This window comes from Anolis sagrei, chromosome 3, assembly GCF_037176765.1.
Source record: "Anolis sagrei isolate rAnoSag1 chromosome 3, rAnoSag1.mat, whole genome shotgun sequence".
Lineage (NCBI taxonomy): Eukaryota > Metazoa > Chordata > Lepidosauria > Squamata > Dactyloidae > Anolis > Anolis sagrei.
In genome coordinates this window covers 175,734,337-175,758,557 of record NC_090023.1, presented here as the reverse complement: position 1 = coordinate 175,758,557, position 24,221 = coordinate 175,734,337, and the positions used below count along the sequence as shown (strand labels likewise).

General features: G+C 42.6%; 1 protein-coding gene across 2 annotated transcripts in view; it reads right to left on the bottom strand.

The window, feature by feature from the left end:
• LRRC20 (leucine rich repeat containing 20) overlaps positions 1 to 24,221 on the bottom strand; it is a 174,897-nt gene that overhangs the window by 71,402 nt on the left and 79,274 nt on the right. For both annotated transcript variants that reach the window (XM_060768837.2, XM_060768836.2), the window contains exon 4: positions 8,802 to 8,969. In XM_060768837.2, the coding sequence (XP_060624820.2) occupies positions 8,802 to 8,969 (168 nt within the window). The remainder of the gene's footprint in view (positions 1 to 8,801; positions 8,970 to 24,221) is intronic.

Here is a 24,221-nt window from a genome sequence, read left to right as displayed (position 1 = left end):
ATCAACATGGACACTCCTCATGTGTGATATACAGCAAACTAATAAAACATTCCAATCCTTGGGGGCTGTACAGTAATTTCTCAGCCTCTATATCAGAGTTTCTCAAAGAGTTTTTGTGCTCCTCCAGTTGTTTTGGACTTCATTTCCCACAATTCCTAACAGCTGGTAAACTGGCTGGGGTTTCTGGGAACAGAAGTCCAAAACACCTAGAGGAGCAGAGTTTGAGAAACACTGCTCTACACAATAGACTTGTGCAATTTGGCTGGAGGGCGATCCGTTTTTGGTATCTGAATTTCATTGAGTACCCAGATCTGTTTTTTGGGAGCCTCTCGAAAATCGGCTAATAGAAAAATCTGTTTTTGGCTAAGCAGCTGAAAGACATATGTGTGTGTATGTGTGAATCATATCTACCTACATCGATGGCTGGATGGCTCTTTGTCAGGAGGGTTTTGGCTATGTTTTCTTGCCCTGGTGAAGGGAGTTGGGCTGGATGGCCTTCAGGTAGCATTTCTCAACCTGGGAATTAGGATCCCTGCGGAGGTCATAAAGGTGTGTTAGAGGGGTCACCAAAACCATCAGAAAACACAGTATTTTCTGTTGGTCATGGGGGTTCCGCGTGGAAAGTTTGGTTCAATTCAATTGAACCTTTGATTGTAGATGAACTATAAATCCCAGCAACTACAACTCCCAAATGTCAAGGTCTATTTCTGGAGGGGTGGTGCTCATTCCATTTCTAAGCCGAAGAGCTGGCATTGTCCATAGACACTTCCAAGGTCTTGTGACCAGCATGACTGCATGGAGTGCCATTACCTTCCCGCCAAAGCAGTACCTATTGATCTACTCACATTTATTTATTTATTTATTTATTTATTTGCTAGCTGTCCCCTGCCATGCGTTGCCGTGGCCCTGTCTGGTGATCTGGAAAATAAAGTAACGAGAAAGTGTTGGTTTCTAATGTAAGTAATTTATTTATGCTTGTGGGTAAACAGTATTTCTTGTTGTTTCTTTGTCATTGCTGATGTGGTTTGCCTACTCTGGAACATGCAACATATCATTGTCCTTCTTTAGGGGTCTCTTTCAAATCTATGATACTATATCCGTGTGTGTGTGTGTGTGAATCACATATATCTATATCTATGACTGGATGGCTCTTTATCAGGAGGGCTTTGATTATGTTTTCTTGCCCTCATGAAGGAGTTGGACTGGATGGCCTTAAGTATTTTCTGTTGGTCATGGAGGTTCTGTGTGGGAAGTTTGCCCCAATTCTGTCGTTCGTGGGGTTCAGAATGCTCATTGATTGTAGATGAACTATAAATCCCAGCAACGACAACTCCCAAATGTCAAGGTCTATTTCCCCCAAACTCCATCTGTGTTCATATTTGGGCATATTGAGTATTTGTGCCAAGTTTGGTCCAGATCCATCATTGTTTGAGTCCACAGTGCTCTCTGGATGTAGGTGAACTACAACTCCCAAACTCAAGGCCAATGCCCACCAAACCCTTCTACTGTTTTCTGTTGGTCCTGTGTGCCAAGTTTGGTTCAATTCCATCCTTGGTGGAGTTCAGAGTGCTCTTTATTGTAGGTTAACTATAAATCCCAGCAACTACAACTCCCAAATGAGAAAATCAATTTTTTTGAGTGCTGGTCACTTCTTGGGTTAGTAGGTGTCTTGTGGCCAAATTTGGCGGCAATTCGTCCAGTGGTTTTTGTGTTATGTCAATCCCACAAATGAACATTACATTTTTATTTATATAGATTCACGGCACTAGGAGGGTTGAGAAACAATGGTGTAGACACAACTTGAGTGATACTTAGAGTAGCCTCACTGAAGTTAATGGGATTTATGTTAGTTGTAACTATTCCCAATGATTTAATTGACTCTCCTCTAAATGAGATTATATATGGATTTGAACAATTCTATCTAATTTGGTTACCATTGGTTTTCGAAAGCTTATAAAGTGTAATACTCAACGCCTGCATTTTATGGAATAAAGGGACCTAGTTCAGCCATAAGCAGAGGAATTTTAAACAGAAGATAATAGACTGTCATCTTATACAAGGACTCGGTTTTCAATGGCAAATTAGAGCAAACTAAATTGGTGCCTGCTGGCGCACTTGCTTGTTACTTCTAACTGTCTCTAGACCTGACAACACAGGACCTTCATTCTGCCAAAATAGGGGCTGTTTTGCCTTCACTAGTCAGACAGAACAGCTCTCATGGGAAGAGCTTTAATGAATGCAATAGAAAACTAAAGTTTCATTACTTTCTTTCACAGTCTTTGTCATGCCCTTGTTCTTTTACCACAATTTTACAAAGTGAGGCAAAGCAAAGAATGATCTTTCTGCTTACATGAACACAATCTCATTGTAACACCCAAAACTACAAAACACAGTCCTGCAGGCTTATGGCTTCAACAATATCAATTTTGTTTTCCCTGTATATTTTTCTTCTACCAGCTATGTCTAGTGGGTTCTGATCGCTCTGTGGTTCTTGTTAAGTGCATTCAAGTTGACTCTAACTTAATGGAGATACCTATATGTTTTATTGGCAAGTGTTCTTCATGCCTTCTGGAACTGCACAATGTGAAGTTTGAATTGGGATTCTATTTAATGGTCAACACAGCTACGCCTGCAGCAAGGGAAGGAAATGTTGTTATGGGTCTGGCATTTGTAAGGGTGCTCAAAGTATACAGTCTGTCTATTAGATTTAAGCTTGGTGAGATCAACAGAAAAAGAAGGACTGCCATGAAGACTCACCGAGTCTCATTTTGCTGGACTTGAAACTCCTTCTGTAGGTGGATCAGGATTTTTGATCCTTATTTGAAAAGGATGCTATTAATGCTATTACAAATTTCACTGTGAGCTCTCATTAAAACATGGAAAATATTAAATCTGAGCATACAACTATGATAGCTTGCTAACTACTTTAGGGTCTCTTGCTCAGTTAGTCTTCTTCCGTCTCCCAGGAGACTGGTTTGCATTGCTTTTTTTGGTTACTTGAAGTGGCTGCCCCTTGCCTTTCTCTTAGGACAGTATTTCTCAACCTGGGGGTCGGGACTCCTGAGGGGGTCGTGAGGGGGTGTCAGAGGGGTCACCAAAGACACAGTATTTTCTGTTGGTCATGAGGGTTCTGTGTTTAGCCCAATTCTATTGTTGATGGGGTTCAGAATTTCCTTTGATTGTAGGTGAACTATAAATCCCAGCAATTATAACTCTCAAATGTCAAAGTCTATTTTCCCTAAACTCCACCAGTGTTCACATTTGGGCATATTGAGTATCCGTGCCAAGTTTGGTCCAGATCCATCATTGTTTGAGTCCACAGTGTTCCCTGGATTTAGGTGAACTACAGCTCCAAAACTCAAGGTCGATGCCCAGCAAACCCTTCCAGTATTTTCTGTTGGTCATGGGACTTCTGTGCGCCAAGTTTGGTTCAATTCCATTGTTGATGGAGTTCAGAATACTCTTTGATTGTAGGTGAACTATAAATCCCAGCAACTACAACTCCCAAATGACAAAATAAATACCCCCAAAACCCACCAGTATTCAAATTTGGGTGTATTGGATATTTGTGCCAAATTTAGCCCAGTTAATGAAAATACATCCTGCATATCTGATATTAACATTAAAATTCAAAGCAGTAGCAAAATGACAGTTATGAAGTAGCAACGAAAATAATGTTATAGCTGGGGGTCACCACAATATGAGAAACAGTATTAAGGGGTCGCGGCATCAGGAAGGTTGAGAAACACTGTCTTAGGAGCTGCTGCAGCCTTGCAAAGCCTGGAGTTTAACAGCCAAAGGCGGGAAAAGCCAGCCTACAAACTCTTTGCAATGATTGGCCTAGGGAGCAACTCTTTGAGACCGCCCCTACTCCCGGGGAAAGACCTCTATTTTGGAGTCCTCCCTGCCTGTTCAGTTCTGAAGAAGGAATCTGATGTGCTGGTGGCCAGAAAAGGTAGCTCCGGCAAACCACCGCAAAAACAATTGAGTTATAGACAGGAATTGAGAATTGAGATTTTATAGTTAGATAAGCTTAATTGAGCTATAGTTAGATAGATTATAAGAGAGTTATAGAGTATAAATAAAAATAGATATTGAGCTTGGAGAATTGAGTTTTATAGAGTCTTATAGAGAGAGAGAACTGTGGTGTTGGAGGAAGGTTCTGAGAGTGCCTTGGACTGCGAGAACATCCAACCAGTCCATCCTCCAGGAAATAAAGCCCAACTGCTCATTGGAGGGAAGGATACTAGAGACAAAGTTGAAGTACTTTGGCCACATTATGAAGAGACAGCAAAGCCTAAAGAAGACAATTATGCTGGGGAAAGTGGAAGATAAAAGGAAGAGGGGCCGACCAAGGGCAAGATGGATGGATGGCATCCTTGAAGTGACTGGAATGACCTTGAAGGAGCTGGGGGTGGTGACGGCCGACAGGGAGCTCTGGCGTGGGCTGGTCCATGAGGTCACGAAGAGTTGGAGACGACTGAACGAATGAACAACAACAACATAGAGAGAGAGACTGCATTGCCTTATCTCCAAGGCTAATCTGGAGCTTAGATAGATAGGGAAAGATTTGTTCTTTCTAAAGGCAACAGCTCTGGATTAGGGTGAAGGATCCCTGGATCCCTTTGCCACTTGGGGAAAGGCTGACTCAGCAACTGGTGGAGAAGAAAAAGTAGAAATATCTATTTGGTTTATCAATTGACTGTTCTGTTTGCAACTTTGAGAAATAAATATCCTTTTTGATGTTCAGAACTTGTAATAGACTCAGTTACTGAGAATCTCAATCTTCTCAAGAAAAGCACCAACAGTTCGCCCAGACATAGGGAACAGCACATCATAGTTTTATTTTTATAAAAGCATCTGGGTGTAACGGCACAAGTCTTGTCCTTGCATAGGATACTACTTGTACGTGGACTACAATTCCCAGAAACTACCAGTTAGCTTGGATACTGCATACTGTAGCACAATTAATTTTTCCTAGATTTGACTCAGGCCCACACATCCCGCTCGCTGTAAAAAAAAGTATTCAGAAGTTGCGAAAATTCAAGGAGTTCACTAAACTGAGCCTGCAACTAAAGAATTATTTCAATGTAAATGTCTTATTATTAAGAAGTACTGCAGACAGGTTTCTTTAAGGATAATCTGTGTCTACCAGGAACTCCTGGAGTTGTGAGGCCACCACACGTTCCAGGACTTTGCCTAAATAGGGGAGATTGGAAATTGGCCGGAAGTTGATGAATTGAGTGGGGTCCAGTGATGGTTTTTTCAACAGCGGTTTAATAACAGCTTGTTTTAAGCTGGCTGGAATGTTGCCTTCCCGAAGGGAGGCATTAACCACCACCTTTACCCGCTCTGCCAAAGCCCCTCTGGCTTCCTTCACCAGCCAGGATGGGCAGGGGTCTAGGATGCATGTGGTAGGCCTCGCCTCCCCAAGAACCCTGATGACATCTTCGAGTTGAACAGATCGAAACGAATCCATCAAAACTGGACAAGCAGATGTTTGAGTTACATCCTTAGAGACTGCCGTTAAAGTGGTGTCAAAGCTCGAATGGATCAAAGCGACTTTGTCCGCAAAGTACTGAGCAAACGCTTCACAGACAAGCTCATTCTATCTTCCGATAATGAAGTTAAGCATGTTACATTAGTGTCTATAGAATTTTAGAGTCCTTTTCAAAGCATTTTCCCCTTTTGAATGATTTCTCAAAATGGGAGGGGTTTAAAGCAACACAAATAAGTCAAAGACAATAACGTTTACAGTATTAGAGACGAAAATTAGCACTCTTTTCTTTCTATAAGACTTGAATAGATACATAAATTTTTAAATGGTAGCTTTGTTTTAGGCCTTTCAAGCTCAAAATAAAAGAGTTTAAAATATCAATGTCAAGCAAATATGTAATTTCCTTGGAATCATTTCACCTTCAACCCTCTCAGTGAAACTGATCAGTGCCTGGATGGGAGGCTACTGGGACCTTCGGCTGCACAGTGCTGAGCATTTCAAAGTAAAAGCTGAATAGACGATTAATAAATAAATCCCTTTTATATAGTGTCCATCAAAGGAGTCTTGGAGATTTTACTTAAAATAATGTAATTAAACCAATTAAACCCATGCAGACCGATTAAAGTAAGCCTTGGAAGGCTTAGTAGAGCAATGCAAACGGTTTAGATGTATGTATTGTGGTTCAACAAACAGCTATATGGTCAATCCTTGACCCTGGATAAAAGATATTATCTTCAGTATATTAGAAATAAGAAAGCGGTATCTATTGATCTACTGCACTAATGTTTCATGCACTGCAGGTTTTTGTCTATAATAATAATAATAATCATCATCATCATCATCATCATCATCATCTTTATTTATACCCCACCACCATCTCCCCAAAGGGGACTCGGGGCAGCTAACATGAGGCCAAGCCCAAAGATACAATACAACAAAATAAAATACAGAATGCAGACAACAAAAAATTACATCAAAATAAAATACGTAAAGTAGTAAAATAAGATAAATGAAACAAATTAACACAATATAAAATCAAACAGAATGGTCAGGCCAAATAGACAAGGTAAAATGATAAAACCCTAGACAAGGTAGGAAAGAAAATATGTAATTGAGAGGAAAGTTTTCAGTTTAGGGCGGGGGAAAGTCTATCTATCTATCTATCTATCTATCTATCTATCTATCTATCTATCTCAATAAGTTACCTACCTTTGCACCCATTTTTCCTCTAGAATGTGACTCCCGTATTCAATGAACTTCAAATTATTTTGAGAACCATTTATCTATGTAGGTTTGCCATTTCCCACCTTCCTACACATTAGCTTGTTACAATTGTGTGATTCACAGACACCATGAAGAAGGACAAGTAGCTCACCTGTGTGGTGAAGTGTGAATCTTAATCTACAATTATGTATGATTATAGATCGGTGTTTAAAAGGGTAAGTATTTAAACCAGCATAACTGGGGAGGATGGTAGCCAGCTCAACTCACTTTGAGCTGGGTTGCCATGGAAAAAAGGGTGGAGCCAACTGACACTTGGCAGGGCAGCCATTTTAAAACAGTCTGTAGTCAGCGAACTACAGCGAAGGGTGGTTCTGTTGTGTGTTGAGAACCAGTAAGTTAGTCTGTAGTCTAAGAACTACAAGGAAAGTCTGATTCTACTGTGTTGACAATGAGGAAGGATTTGGCTTTTAGCCTGTGTAGTTTAGATAGGTCGAGTTGACTTATTTATATTAATAGTCAGTGTATGAGCAAAAGGGGGAGAGAACTCTAATATTTATTTATTTATTTATTTATTTCGAGGTTTTATATACCGACCCTCTCACCTTCAAAGAGGGATTCGGACCGGTTCACAACATGTGTTAACATACAAAAAATATACAATAACAACACAATGCCACTTCATTACACGGTTAAAATATCAGCACTATACACGTTAAAACATTATCATCACAGTTAAAAGAGCCAACTCGTCCAACACCATCACAATCCCATTCATCATCCTCCTTTCATGTGGGCAAAGAATTAAATCAGTTGTCAAATGCCGCGTTCCACAACCAGGTCTTTGTTAGTTTCCTGAACGTCATGAGGGAGGGGGCAGTTCTGATCTCTAATGGCAGGGAGTTCCAAAGTCGAGGGGCCACCATCGAGAAGGCCCTGTCCCTCGTCCCCACCGGCCGTGCTTGTGCAGGCGGAGGGACCGAGAGCAGGGCCCCTCCAGACGATCTTAGTGGTCTGGAGGGGCTCTGGAGTGGTCTTAGTGGTCTTAATAAGAATCTATACTGCAACAGAAATAACATAAGGAAAGAAAAAGCTTGTGCCTGAAGTAATCTGTTAAAGAAAGAAACACATTTTGAAGGAAAATAAGTTTGAAACCTGTTTAGTGAAAGGAATAGTCCTCTTAAGAGTTGTTTTATGAAATGTTATAAATGTAACCTCTGAAGATATGTGCCTCTAAGAGTTAAGAAACACTGAAACCATCAAGCTTCTTTTATACTTCAATAAACTTGTTACAGTTTCTTCTAAAGCCAAGTCGCTGTTACAAATGCTTTCAAGTTAAGCCACGCTACACATTGAAGAAAGACCAATTCAATATTACAAGCCATTAGTTGTGTTATCAATTTAGTAAGTCTTTACAAAGTGGTGGCTCCTTTACAGACCCTTACAAACTGGTGGCATCGTTACAAAGTGGTGGCCTCTTTACAACCTGTAACTGTATTTCTTTAAGTGGTCCTTTGTTAATTCACACAAACCTGCCAGTTCTTTTCCTCTTCAAAGCAAACCTCCTCCTTTTTCTAGCTAAAACTATGGTAGTTAGAACTGGGGAGCCAGGGCTCCTTTTATGCCCCGGGAAGGAGTGGGCGGGGTTACCGCCAAAATTCAAAGTCAGAACTTGGGAAAAAATTAAGTCTGAGCTTGTGCAGGCAAAGTAAACTAATTGTGTGATTCACAGAGACCACGAAGAAGAAAGACAGTTTGTGAACCCTTACAAACATTACAAAATGTTTTTCTGACAGGTACTCCAAAATCACGTTTGTATGTGTGATCCAGAGACCACAAAGAAATAAATGTTCCAAGCCCCGGATTCAACTTGGAAATTAAGTATGGAAAGCATGAGTTCTCCCTCTGTGAACTGGAATATTCATGTACAGCTGTCTCCCCAGCAAAGCCGTGAAAAAGAACGAGCATTCATGGGAATAAGAGATTTAGAATGTAAGAGAATATGTTAAATATGAGAGAAAAGGTTTTCTAATATTTCATCATTTTAACCCAGAGAGACTTGGGTGAAAATGTATGGTCTTACCTTCAATTTCATTCTCTTCCAGATTGATTGTTTCAAGAGCTTGCAAGGAGGTCAGCTGTTCTGGAAACTGCTGAAATTTGTTCCTAGAAAGGTTGATGAGCCTTAGATGTGACAGCGTTCGGACTTCTTCTGGAAGGCGATGAATGAAATTCCCTTCCAAATTCAGTTCTGCAATTGGACAGGACAGGAAATTGTAATAACTGACTGATTTGAAAGTTTTCCTGTTAAATCTTATCTTATGCCTGTTAGCAACAAGAAATAAGATTGTAGGAGAGTTCAGACCAAATAACTGGTGTCTCCTTTATTGCATTACAACCCCCAGTTGTAATCCTATTTCCAGCACAGAAATGCTAACTTGGTGATTTTGAGAGTAGTGGTCCAAAAAAGCAGTCATATTAATAATTTTGTCTGTTTATGAATCCAAGTTGACACAGTTGAATCCAAGCTCAAAAATGCATTGTCAAAGGCTTTCATAGCCAGAATCATTTGGTTGTTGTAGGTTTTGCAGGCTGTGTGGCCATGTTATAGAAGCATTCTCACCTGACGTTTTGCCTGCGTCTGTGGCAAGCATCCTCACAATGTCTGAGGATGCTTGCCACAGATGCAGGCGAAACGTCAGGAGAGAATGCTTCTAGAACATGGCAATAAAGCCTGAAAAACCTACAACAATCCAAGCTCAAAAATGTAATCACTGCATGAAAAACCCTTTCCCATGTTATTTTTCATTTAGAGACTACAAGGCAAACCTACCATCAGGATTTTTTTTCCTCATTTGTTCAGAAGAGCTTGTGGTTGTGTTAGAGTATATATCTTAAACACTTCTGAGCTACAAGTCTTCAAAGTTCCACCACAGAAAATTACTTCAGGAAATTAATCTCTAACAGTATCTCCCAAACTGATCCTTAGGAATCTAGCCACAAATACCCTGAACTAGACTTTCCTTGTAATTGAATAGTCCACTAACTGGGCCCTGCTCCACCACAACAGTATTTTAGCTATCTACTAATAGCTACTCAGAATACCTCACAAAGACTAACTCAATCTTCTTCTCAAAACCCAAACTCGCTCTGGACTGACACCAACTCTTCCTCTCTCTCTAATACTCCAACTCCAACTGACTAAATGGGAATTCAAGCCTCTGTTTTAAAAGGTCACTTTTCCCCCTAGACCAGCTAGGCTCCACCCCCATCTTTCTAGCCAATCCTAGCCTACTTATTTTCCCTCTAAGACTTGAACATGCCCCCTCAAGGAAAATCTAACTAAAATGGCTTCCACCCGGCTCCCTTTTCTAAAATGGACACTGTGGCTTCGCCAGGCCCACTCTCCTAGGCTTCAGCCAGCCAGCTAATTTATTTATTTATTTACTTACTTTATTTATATACCGCTTTTCTCAGCCCTCAGGCAACTCAAAGCGGTGAACAACATCAATACAAAACATCACGAGACAAGTATAGGGCAATTAAAAACAATTGTAACATAAATCATTAAACATCCGTATAACAGTCATTAGTGCCTCAACAGTAAAATCAGAATCCAGTCTCATCATCCATTATTCCATATTCCTATGTTCAATTATACTGTTTAATCAAATGTTTCGAACAGCCAGGTCTTCACTTTCCTCCGAAACGCCAGCAGGGAGGGGGTTGATCTGATATCTGCAGGCAGGGCATTCCACAGCCGAGGGGCCACCACTGAGAAGGCCCTGTCTCTCATTCCCGCCAAGCGCACTTGTGATGCAGGCGGGACAGAGAGCAGGGCCTCCCCAGATGATCTTAGTGTCCTAGTCGGTTCATAGGAGGAGATGCGTTCGGAGAGGTAAGTAGGGCCAGAACCGTTTAGGGCTTTATAGGCTAACGCCAGAACTGTGAATTGTGCCCGGTAGCAAACTGGCAGCCAGTGGAGCTGGTGCAACAGAGGAGTAGTATGCTCCCTGAGTGCCACTCCTGTTAGCAACCTGGCTGTCGAATGCTGGACCATTTGGAGCTTCCGAGCACCCCACATAGAGAGTGTTGCAGTAGTCTATACGGGATGTAACCAGAGCGTGGACTACCGTGGCCAAGTCAGACTACACAAGGTATGGGCACAGCTGGCGCACAAGTTTTAACTGTGCGAATGCTCCCCTGGTCACCGCTGAAACCTGGGGTTCTAGGCTCAGCGACGAGTCCAATATCACACCCAAGCTGCGAACCTGCGTCTTCAGGGGGAGTGTAACCCCGTCCAACACAGGCTGTAACCCTATGCCCTTTTCGGCCTTACGACTGACCAGGAGTACCTCTGTCTTGTCTGGATTCAATTTCAATTTGTTCGCCCTCATCCAGACCATTACAGCGGCCAAGCACCGATTCAGGACCTGAACAGACTCCTTAGTAGCAGGTGGAAAGGAGTGACAGAGTTGGACATCATCCACGTACAGATGACACCGTACACCGAAACTCCAGGTAAGGGATTCATTACACATGACAATGCATGGTGGCTGAAGGTACTTTACAGTACTTTGGGGGGGGGGGGGCTTTGGTACTACAGAGGGAGGGTGGAAAGGACATCTACTGTATTTCATTGATTCTAAGAACCATTGATTCTAAGATGCACACTAATTGCAGTACCACAAATAGGAAAAAAGCTTTATTTATACATTTTAAAAGCACCAGTGAATCTAAGGCACACCCCATTTTCAAGATGTTTATATGGAAAAGGTGCATTATAGAATTGATGAAATACAATATATGCAAAGGGACAGTTAGACATAGCTATATCCCTATGAGATTTCTGGTCTGCGAAGCTTTTCTTAGGATTGGTGAAGTGTGAAGTGAATAAGCTGCCACAGTCAAAATTCTGGCAATTGTGTGATTGCATTAGCTGCTCTTGCACAACCAACTTCAAAGGCAGATTTAATCCCTAAATATATAACTCAATTATGAATGGGCTCACTCTAAAAATATGCTAATAATTTCCAGCAACAATGGAAAAAATATCTGACAAAAGCTTGCATATTATATTGTTGAATTACAATAAAGTATCATCTTTGCAGTTTTCCCCCATATTGAATCTCAACTTTCCCTTTTCTCAATGACTACTGCATAGGGAACCGAAGGCATGTTAAAATGAATGTCTAGAATTATTAATGTTCAGATATTCAGCCGGGAGTTCTTAGAAAGTTCTCATTTCCAAAAAAAAATTAAGGAAACATTCTTGATAGTTTGGAAAGGTATTTTGAGTTTTCATTCAATATTCTTTCTAATGAGAAGTCTACAGGAATCTCTATCGGCCAATTTCAAAAAGAGACATGCTGAATAAAAGCATTTATTACTAAGACAGCGCTTTGAAGAAGAGTACCAAAGCTGTCCATCTGTGACTGTCCACTGCATGCCAAGCATCCCATTTCTACACAGTAGATCTTCAAGAGGAGGCATTGCAATGCTAATTAAAAGAAAAAGGAAGTGAATTTAGAATGTAGAATCAAGGGAACTCAAAGGTGGCAAAGCAGAAAAGATCTCAGCTGTTATGGACTTTTTAATATGGACAGATATCACCATTATTCTTGTTTGTTTTGTTCTCATTATAGTTTGTGCAGCCTACACACCAACTCTCCTCGGCAGCAGTTACACTTCGTTACTCCCTCCCACCAGCTGCCGGCAAGGAGGACATGAAAAGGGGGGCAGAAGACTTTGACTCCCCCAGAGTGGAAGGTGCAGCCTACACACCAACTCTCCTCGGCAGCAGCTACACCTCGCTGCCCCTCCCACCAGCTGCCAGCAAGGAGGACGTGAAAAGGAGGGCAGAAGACTTTGACTCCCCCAGAGTGGAAGGTACAGCCTACACACCAACTCTCCTCGGCAGCAGCTACACCTCGCTGCCCCTCCCACCAGCTGCCGGCAAGGAGGACGTGAAAAGGAGCGCAGAAGACTTTGACTCCTCCAGAGTGGAAGGTGCAGCCTGCACACCAACTCTCCTCGGCAGCAGCTACACCTCGCTGCCCCCTCCCACCAGCTGCCGGCAAGGAGGACGTGAAAAAGAAGGCAGAAAACGTTTAGTCCTCCAGAGTGGAAGGGGCAGCCTACACACTAACTCTCCTCGGCAGCTGCTACACCTCGCTGCCCCCTTCCCACGAGCTGCCGGCAAGGAGGACATGAAAAGGAGGGCAGAAAACTTTGATTCCTGCAGAGTGGAAGGTGCAGCCTACACACTAACTCTCCTCGGCAGCAGCTACACCTCCCTGCCCCCTCCCACTAGCTGCCAGCAAGGAGGACATGAAAAGGAGGGCAGAAGACTTTGATTCCTCCAGAGTGGAAGGTGCAGCCTACACACTAACTCTCCTCGGCAGCAGCTACACCTCGCTGCCCCCTCCCACCAGCTGCCGGCAGGGAGGACATGAAAAGGAGGGCAGAAGACTTTGACTCCTCCAGAGTGGAAGGTGCAGCCTACACACCAACTCTCCTTGGCAGCAGCTACACCTCGCTGCCCCCTCCCACCAGCTGCCGGCAAGGAGGACGTGAAAAAAAAAGTCAGAAAACGTTGAGTCCTCCAGAGTGGAAGGTGCAGCCTACAGACCAACTCTCCTCGGCAGCTGCTACACCTCGCTGCCCCCTCCCACCAGCTGCCGGAAAGGAGGACATGAAAAGGAGGGCAGAAGACTTTGACTCCTCCAGAGTGGAAGGTGCAGCCTACAGACTAACTCTCCCCGGCAGCAGCTACACCTCGCTGCCCCCTCCCACCAGCTGCCGGCAAGGAGGACGTGAAAAGGAGGGCAGAAGACTTTGACTCCTCCAGAGTGGAAGGTGCAGCCTACAGACCAACTCTCCACGGCAGCAGCTACACCTTGCTGCCCCCTCCCACCAGCTGCCGGCAAGGAGGACGTGAAAAGGAGGGCAGAAGACTTTGAGTCCTCCAGAGTGGAAGGTGCAGCCTACACACCAACTCTCCTCAGCAGCAGCTACACCTCGCTGCCCCCTCCCACCAGCTGCCAGCAAGGAGGATGTGAAAAGGAGGGCAGAAGACTTTGAGTCCTCCAGAGTGGAAGGTGCAGCCTACACACCAACTCTCCTCAGCAGCAGCTACACCTCGCTGCCCCCTTCCACCAGCTGCCGGCAAGGAGGACGTGAAAAGGAGGGCAGAAGACTTTGAGTCCTCCAGAGTGGAAGGTGCAGCCTAAACACCAACTCTCCTCGGCAGCAGCTACACCTCGCTGCCCTCTCCCACCAGCTGCCAGCAAGGAGGACGTGAAAAGGAGGGCAGAAGACTTTGACTCCCCCAGAGTGGAAGGGGCAGCCTACACACCAACTCTCCTCGGCAGCAGCTACACCTCGCTGCCCCCTCCCACCAGCTGCCGGCAAGGAGGACATGAAAAGGAGGGCAGAAGACTTTTACTCCTCCGGAGTGGAAGGTGCAGTCTACAGACCAACTCTCCTCAGCGGCAGCTACACTTCGGTGCCCCTCCCCATCCTCAGTCTACTGGCAAGTGATAGCTCATACCTGACTTATGACACCACAATTGATAAAATCTATGTTCCTCTGGACTTTTACGAAACTGATCAGTAGCCTACTACCATAATCAGATAAGACTCTTCCTCCACCAACCCCAAGGACCTCATATCACATTTACCATCCCCCAAGAAGGCCGAGGATGTTCTTTTTTTTTTTTTTTACCCTCCCCATTTTGTATTCAATCTGTACCAGATGTTCTAGAGAGTACAGCAGCAGCATCTGCATAAAGCAGGATGGAGATGTGTCTTCCTGCCAGCTTTGGGGGGTGGAAGTCCATATTTTGAAGCTGGTCCACTATGGAGTTTATATAAAAGCTGAACAGCAAAGGGGCCAGGATGCAGCCTTGCTTGATACCCTTGCCTGTTTCAACAGCCTCAGTGAGGTGGCCCTGTGGGTTGCATCTTACTTTGAGTGTTGTCTTTTCGTGAAGTTGGCTTATTAGGTATAATAGACGGCGATCAATTGTAGAACTCTCCAGTTTTTCCCAAAGTTTAACTCGCGAGATGGAATCAAATGCTGCTTTAAAGTCAATAAAAGCAGCATATAGTGAGGTTATGTTTTGGGAGGAAGGGTAAAGAGGTTGAAAAGCTACAGCTCTCATGATTCAATAGAACTGATCCATGGCAATTAAACTCCAAATTTCCTGCTTTTACACTAAGACCCAAACACTGTTAACTTTTCCTTATAAAATAAACGCTGGTCCAGCTTTCCAATCATTCCTCTTGTCCCTTCTGGCACTCCTTCCAGCTATAGTGAGAAAATACTTAATTAACATTCATTCCCCCAAGATAATGTTGCAACCAGGGACAGCAAAGAAGGAAGTTGCTGGGGAAATTGTCTGCTCTGTATCTTTGCTAAGGAAATACTTCCCAATATTGCTGGCATTATTTAATCTAGAGCAGGGGATAACCCAACATGATGCAAATCTGAAAGGAATGATGGCTGCTCCCACTAGGAATGTAGAAAAAGGTGTGTATGTGTGTGTGAGGGAGACAGAAAAGAGAGAGAGAGAAGAAGAGGAAGAGGAGGAAGGAGGGCGAGTGCTAGGTAAGCTTTATATGACGATTGAATAAAAAGTTATGCCTCCACCTTCCTAACTCCTCAACAGATGGCAGTACTGGTATGCGGCAGGTGCTGGCTTGTTCGGTAGATTCTCCTCTACAGTTCCATGTTGGCGGGAAGCCTTAGCATTGAACAGCTGTGTTGTTCAAGTGCAAAGTATGTAACCCTGCACAGACAGTCAGTCAATGCAACTTAAACAACATGCAGTCATTGAATTCTTGACAGCAGAAGGTGTCACCTCAACATCTTTAAACTTACTCGCCCAATGACGCACAGTACTCACATCAACGCAATCGCCATAAACAGCTTGCATTCTCAGATGAATCTCCTTTGGGGTGACCCCTTCTGCTGTCAAGAATTCAATGACTACATGTTGCTTAAGTCGCATTGACAGACCATCTGCGGTCAACGCGACTTAAGTTTTTTTTGGAAGAATCAGCATCTTAACTATTTTGATTATATTTGTTAGGTCCCAGTTCCTTTTATTCCAATTTATTCTCAATTGTCTGGCTGTTGCAGTTATAAAAAGTACTGCTCTTCTGGATTTTACCTCTTAAAATGTATTAATTTTGTTGTTCATTCGTTCAGTCGTCTCCGACTCTTCGTGACCTCATGGACTAGCCCACGCCAGAGCTCCCTGTCGGCTGTCACCACCCCCAGCTCCTACAAGGTCAGTCCAGTCACTTCAAGGATGTCATCCATCCATCTTGCCCTTGGTCGGCCCCTCTTCCTTTTACCTTCCACTTTCCCCAGCATCATTGTCTTCTCTAGGCTTTGCTGTCTCCTCATGATGTGGCCAAAGTACTTCAACTTTGTCTCTAGTATCCTTCCCTCCAGTGAAAATGTATTAATATTAATAATAATATTTAATAATAAATTTTCTTTATTACCCACCTCTCCTGGTGGCTCGAGGTGGGGTACAACAAAGTCCAAAACATACACATCAAATATATACAATAAATTACAGAGATAAAAACACAAACATATAAAAATTTGCACCAAACACAGATCTAGAGAGAGAAAACATGGAGGCAGTGACAGACTTTGTATTTCTAGGTGCAAAGATTACTTAGCTGTTAGGAATTGTCGGAGCTGAAGTCCAAAACATCTGGATGAGCAGCAGTTTGAGAAACTCTGTTCTAATTATCATTATTATTTACTTCACTTGTATACCACTTTTCCCATCCTAGCAGGGGACTCAACGCAGTTTCCAACATAATTATGGCAAAATTTAATGCCTCAAATACAGAAACCTAACATAACGCAAAAAAAGCGCAAAAGCTGGGTTGCAGTTAAACATAAAAAAAACCCCAAGATTATGGCAACAAGAATGATTGACAACTAGGAAATAGAGGGAGAAAATGTGGAGGCCGTGACAGACTTTGTATTTCTAGGTGCAAAGATTACTGCAGACACAGTAAATCAGAAGACGTTTACTTCTTGGGAGGAGAGCAATGACGAATCTTGATAAAATAGTGAGGAGTAGAGACACCACACTGGCAACAAAGATCCGAAAGTTAAAGCAATGGTATTCCCAGTAGTATGGATGTGAGAGCTGGACCATAAGGAAGTCCGAGCGGAGGAAGATAGATGCTTTTGAACTGTGGTGTTGGAGGAAAGTTCTGAGAGTGCCTTGGATTGCGAGAAGATCCAACCAGTCCATACTTCAGGAAATAAAGCCTGACTGGTCGCTGGAGGGAAGGATAGTAGAGGCCTTTGACCACATCATGAGAAGAAAGGAAAGCTTAGAGAAGGCAATGATGCTGGGGAAAATGGAAGGAAAAAGGAAGAGGGGCCGACCAAGGGCAAGATGGATGGATGGTATCCTTGAAGTGACTGACTTGACTCTGAAGGAGCTGGGGGTGGTGACGGCCAACAGGGAGCTGTGGCATGGGCTGGTCCACGAGGTCACGAACAGTCGGAAGCGACTGAACAAATAAACAACAACACAGATGCAGAATTGACATATAGTAGCAATAGAATGTAATTCAAAATTAATGATTGAAAGTGACCTGCCAGAAGATCATGGGTCTTAAATTTCAATAGCCAGTTTAGATTTTGGATTTCTTCTGGCAGGTCATTCAACATTTGTGAAGTGGCTGATGAAAAAGTCCTCTGGGTGATGGTTGCCAGACGGATTCTGGCTGGTTTAATTGTGCAAGAAAAGGATCCAAACCAAGTAGCCTGACACTTTTAGGATGTTTATGCAAAACTGCCTAAACTTTGAGTTCATACTTCTGAGTCTTTTCCCCTGTCTGGCTGATGATGGTGGAGATCTGGCTGTAGCCACAGGCTATTTCTTAGATGGTGTGAGTGTGCAGAAAAGATAAGATTATACACAGGAGAGATGCCACTTCCAAGCTTTCATAACTTTTATGGATACCGTATAAATCACTTTGTAACCAGAACCCATTCAACTGTGGTTGAAAGAGCAGACCACAAATGAAATATATGGGTACTAGGTATAATTTGGAGGCCCTCGGTGGCGCAGTGGGTTAAACCGCTGAGCTGCTGAACTTGTTGACCGAAAGGTCGCAGGTTCAAATCCAGGGAGCGGGGTGAGCTTCCGCTGTCAGCCCCAGTTCCTGCCAACCTAGCAGTTCAAAAACATGCAAATGTGAGTAGATCAATAGGTACCGCTCCAGCGGAAAGGTAACAGCGCTCCATGCAGTCATGCAGGCCACATGACCTTGGAGGTGTCTACGGACAACACCAGCTCTTTGGATTAGAAATGGGGATGAGCACCACACTCCAGAGTCGGACACGACTGGACTTAATGTCAGGGGAAAACTTTTACTTTTACCTTTATCTAGGTATAATTTAGAATGTCTGAAATAGTGGAATGTTGAAAACTGACTCCTTAAAAATGTGGATGCCTGTACAGTGGCCTGGAAAATTAATTATGACAAATCAGAGTTCATGTTGTATTAGAGTCTGTTGGCAATGCTGCAACTGGTAGGAGCAGTGGTAGAGGAGGGAAAAGAGGCACCCAGGTGTTAGACGAGAAACAGCAAAGGAAGAGGATCCGGGAGATACTTATGTCACCCACTGATGAAGAGTCCATCGAGGGTTTCTCTGAGAGTGAAATGAGTGAGAAGGAGGAAGGAGATACAGATGGGAATAGAGGGACTAAGAAGATTACTCAAGAGCAGGAGTCAGTCGAGGAGCGTCAGAGAAAGAAGATCCGGGACATACTTACTGCTTCCACAGAGGAAGAGGATTTCATGTTTTTTTCTGGGAATGATGGGGATGAAGAGGAGCTACTAGATTGGACCAAGGTACAGAAGGTTCAGAATGTGTGTACTCAACCAACGTCTAGTGACACTTTTGCAGGGTTTTCTGGTGGCGGGGATTGGCAATCAGGTGATACAGTGGAATCATGGGGAGACCTAAGTCTTGACAAGAGGTGGAAGAGTTGGAGGGATGGGCGTTGGCGTTCAGCTGTAGAAGCTAAGCCAGCTGAGAGTGATGAGGATGGGGTGGAGGGCAGCTCATCATCGGATGATGAGCTGTAAGATAAATGTTGGCACTGGAATGATAGAACATTGCAGTAGGCAAAGTGTTGGTTTCGTGCCTTGGGTCTTGTCATTGCCGCTTTCCTGTTGGGCTTAGGTCCTGGATCTGTAGGTTGCTGTTTTGCTTCATGTACCGACCGGCTTGGATTCTCGTAAGTACGGATTTCTCCTCTCCTTGATTTCGGACTGCTTTTGATGACAACGCTGCCTTGTGGACTTTGGAACTTTCAAATGGGATTTCTTCAACTTTAGACTGCATTTGGACAACGGCTTCTCTTCATGGCTCTTTGTTTGTTTGTTTTCATTGAACTGTGTGATTTTGGTCTGCTTTGGAAGAACTCTTGTTTAATCCGTTTTTTGCCAGTTTAATCCAGATTATTGACTGAGTTTGTTTTACAAACTAGAAATTGCTACAACTTTTGAGTTTTGACCAGAGGCACTGAAGCAAGTGTCTCTGAGTCCCGTTTATTTTGCTTTAATAAACTATTGTTTTGGACATACTCCTGTGTCTGGCTCTTTAAGGCATCTGGGTTCCAACAGTTGTTTTATGTAGGAATGCAGTTAAGAAGGTTTGTTACAGGTTGGAACATTGACTCAACAGAATGAGGAATTATATATACCTAAAAATGTATTAAGATTTTTTAAAAATACACTGAAAAACTTACATGTAAATCCAATTCTTCAAAGACTTTTTAATTTTTCCCAATTTGTTGATATATATTTATTATGAAAATGAAACTGTACCAAAACCAACAATCTTCTTTCAGGTTTCATCATTCAGTGTTTCTAGAGGATATTTTCTTTCCTGATAACAAGTATTTAATACCTTTTTTCTTAAAGTGGGGGAGATGAAGAATTGCTAGAAGCCTGGTTTATAAAGCTCCAACAAAAGGAGGATTAGATGTCCTTGATGTATGAAAGTACCTTAATGGTTTTCAGTCAAAACAACTTCTTGCCTTGATTACTAAAAGTATGGATAGAATGAATTTCAATGGAATAACCACAAACTCGCTGTTTAAATTAGTGTTTCTCTTGTAAGGAAAAAAACACTATCTGAATCAATAGGCAGACCCATTTCAAATAGACTTTAAAAGTTTTGATTATGGAGCAGAAACATTTAATGCTACGGGTTACTGTATTGACAGTAATCATAATAAATATTCCATTTGTTATGTGAAAATGGTTCAAGTTTGCTCACTGAAAAACAGTGAGATGCTATAGACAAATAATCTTGTTTGTTTCATACACCATGTATATGAGAGGCCAATCAAATTAAAGACAGGGAGTCAGATTTACCAACACATGGTTTCAAGTCTATCAAAGCCTCCATTTTCTTTTTGAGGAATATGTAGGAATGCTGTTCCGACATATTCTGCTGGTTTGAGGTTCTGGAATAACCGTATCAGATCAAAACATTATAATTTGAAACACAACAAGATGAGTCCAGAGTAGACAAGATCACTCTGCTGGCTATTGTATTGGATCACGCGTCGGACACTTTCCAAGTGTCTTGAACTGTGTGATGTATTGGCGAATAATGCGTGCAGATCCCAGTAAGGTGGCCTTCTGCAGCTGGCAGCTGGTAATTTTGTCAGCACCGATTGTGTTTAAGTGCAGGCCAAGGTCTTTCAGCACTGCATCCAGTATGCCGATCACCACTGGGACCACCTTGACTGGCTTGTGCCAGAGTCTTTGCAGTTCAATCTTTAAATCCTTGTATTGTGTCAGCTTTTCCCGTTGTTTCTCTTCAATCCTGCTGTCGCCTGGGATTGCAACATCGACAATCTACACTTTGTTTTTTAACACGATCATGAGGTCTGGAGTATTGTGCTCCAAAACTCTGTCCGTCTGAATTTGGAAGTCCCAGAGGAGTTTGACGTCTTCATTTTCTGTAACTTTTTCGGGCTTGTGATACCACCAGTTCTTTGTTGCAGGCAGATGGTATTAGTGGTGCAAGTTCCAATGAATCATCTGAGCAATGATGTTATGCCTCAGCTTGTAGTCTGTCTGCGCAATCTTCTTGCAGCGGCTGAGGATGTGATCTATTGTTTCATCTGCTTCCTTACAGAGTCTACACTTGGGATCTGTCACCAACCTTTCAATTTTATGACTTGTAAGCCGCTCTGAGTCCCCTTCGGGGTGAGAAGGGCGACATATAAATGCCGTAAATAAATAAATAAATAAATAAATTTTGGCTTTGATGGCATTGGTCCTAATGGCTTGTTCTTGGGCTGCCAGAATCAGGCCCTCCATCTCCTTTTTCAAAGTTCCATTTGTGAGCCACAGCCATGTTTTTTCTTTGTCAATTTGACTCTCAATTTTTCCCAGGAACTGTCCATGGAGAGCCTTCTTTTGCCAGTTTTCTCTTCTGCTCTGCACTGTATTTTTAGGGTATTCACTCTTTGTCTTTTGCACTTTACTACTATTGACTTCCCTCAATGTAGGCTCTTAACTCCCTTTCACATCATCTGCCAGTGAATGTTTCTCTTCTTCTAACATTTGTCTCACTTGCAGAAGCCCTCTGCCTCCTGATTTTCTGGACAGGTAGTCTATTATTATTATTATTATTATTATTATTATTATTATTATTATTATTATTTGAAACACAACTAGATGAGTCCACAGCAGACACTCTGCTGGCTGTTTATTGGATCACACTTCCCAAGTGTCTTGGACTGTGTGATGTATCAGTGAATAATGTGTGCAGATCCCAGTAGGGTGGCCTTCTGCAGCTGGCAGATAGTAAATTTGTCAGCAGCGATTGTGCTTAAGTGCAGACCAAGGTCTTTAGGCACTGCACCCAGTGTTCTGATCACCACTGGGACCACCTTGACTGGCTTGTGCCAGAGTCTTTGCAGTTCGATCTTTAAATCCTTGTATTGTGTCAGCTTTTCCAGTTGTTACTCTACAATCCTGCTGTCAACTGGGATTGCAACATTGACAGTCCATAACACGATTGTGAGGTCAGGAGTATTATGCTCCAAAACTCTGTCTGTCTGAATCCGGAAGTCCCAGAGGAGTTTGATGTGCTCATTTTGTATAAGTTTTTCTGGCTTGTGATCCCACCAGTTCTTTGTTGCAGACAAATGGTATTTGTGGCACAAGTTCCAATGAATCATCTGAGCAACGGTGTTATGCCTCTGCTTATTATTATTATTATTATTATTATTATTATTATTATTTTACTTTTCTCCCGCTTTTCTCCCATGGATGGGACTCAAACCAGTGTACAAAAAGAAAAACGACTACATAATACACAAAACCATCAACCCACCAGCCCAACATATAAACAATAAATCCACACATTACATAAAACACAAGTTACATAAATACAAATAAGCATCAAAATAATCATATATCATTGTCTTTAAAATCCCTATACCTCAGGCCACTGAGGTTGTCCTAACAAGTTAAACCATTACACTACCTGACTCAGAATCTTTGCTTCTGCAGTACAGAAACATGCAATAATAGCAAGTACAAAAAGTCTGAAACAGGCATGAGATTGTATTGTCGAAGGCTTTCATGGCTGGAATCACTAGGTTCTTGTAGGTTTTTTCGGGCTATAGGGCCATGTTCTAGAGGCATTTCTCCTGACGTTTCGCCTGCATCTATGGCAAGCATCCTCAGAGGCAGTGAGGTCTGTTGGAAATAGGAAAATGGGCTTATATATCTGTGGAATGACTGGGGTGGGGCAAAGAGCTTTCTGCTGAAGCTAGGTGTGAATGCTTCAGCTGATCACTTTCATTAGCATTTGAAGGCCTGACTGAGCCTGGGATTTTAGAGTTTTTTTAATACTGGTAGCCAGATTTTGTTCCATGAAAATGAACCATAAATGTGAAAATGAACAAAATCTGACTACCAGTATCAAAAAACTCTAAAATCACAACAACAAAACAGCAGAGAGGAAACAACCAGGCGCATCTTAACGCCTCTCAACAGAACATTTTCCCAGGCTCAGTCAGGCCTTCAAATGCTAATGAAGGTGATCAGCTGAAACATTCACACCTAGCTTCAGCAGAGAGCTCTTTTCCCCACCCCAGTCATTCCACAGATATATAAACCCATTTTCCTATTTCCAACAGACCTCACTGCCTCTGAGGATGCTTGCCATAGATGCAGGCGAAACGTCAGGAGAAATGCCTCTAGAACATGGCCCTATAGCCCGAAAAAACCTACAAGAACCTAGGCATGAGATTATTTAGCACACTCAATCCCAAACTTGAGCGGAATAGTGCAGTGGTTTTCAACCTGTGGGTCCCCAGATGTTTTGGCCTTCAACTCCCAGAAATCACAACAGCTGGTAAACTGGCTAGGATTTCTGGGAGACCCACAGGTTGAAAACCACTGGAATAGTAGGACTACTCACCAGACATTTATCATGTCTCTTGCCATGTAACCCACCTTTACCACAGAAAAATGCTATGCCATATAAAGACACATGCACACATGAGACTTTGGGCCCTTCCACACAGCCATATAACCCAGAATATCAGGGCAGATAATCCACGATACCTGCTTTGAACTGGATTAGCTGAATCCACACTGCCATACAATCCAGTTCAATGTGGATTTTATCTAGCTGTGTGTCCAAAGTCTGGAAAACTCTGCAGATTTCACTTTGCAGTAAAAAATTTAAAAATGTATGAAGTGAAAAGGTATACAGCATACATTATTCAAACTACATGGGAAATGTCAATGGTTCTTCACCTATGAACAATCAAAAAACAGCTCCAAAAACCTCCCTTCATACATTTTAATGCAGGCTGTATATTTAGGGCTGATTATCTTGAATGGTATTTTCCCCATTCATAAACCTGTCTGTCATAGATCTTTCCTGAAATTATATGTATACTGAATACCTTGGAGGAGGAAGTATGAGTTTCCACACTGTCCCATAGTGAAATTCAAACATTACTATCTCTTCCTAAGAAACTGTCTGTAGTTACATAACTTATAATTTATATTTATATTTTTTTCGTGTCAAGAGCGACTTGAGAAAATGCAACTTGCTCCTGGGGTAAGAGAATTGGCCGTCTGCAAAGATGTTGCCCAGGGGATGCCAGGAGGTTTTGCCATCCTTGTGGGAGGATTCTCTCATGTCCCCACATGAGGAGCTAGAGCTGACAGAGGGAGTTCATCCACGCTCTCCCCAGATTTGAACCTGCGACTTCAGTTCTGCCTGCACAGAGGTTTAATCCACTATGTCACCAGGGGCTCCAACTTATAATTGAACTGCTATTATTTTTTTTAAAAGATAGGGATATTATTTTACCAGCCATAAATAATAGCAATTCAAATAATAATAATCTATATAAATAAAAATGCAATGTTCATTTGTGGGGTGAACAGAACTCAAATA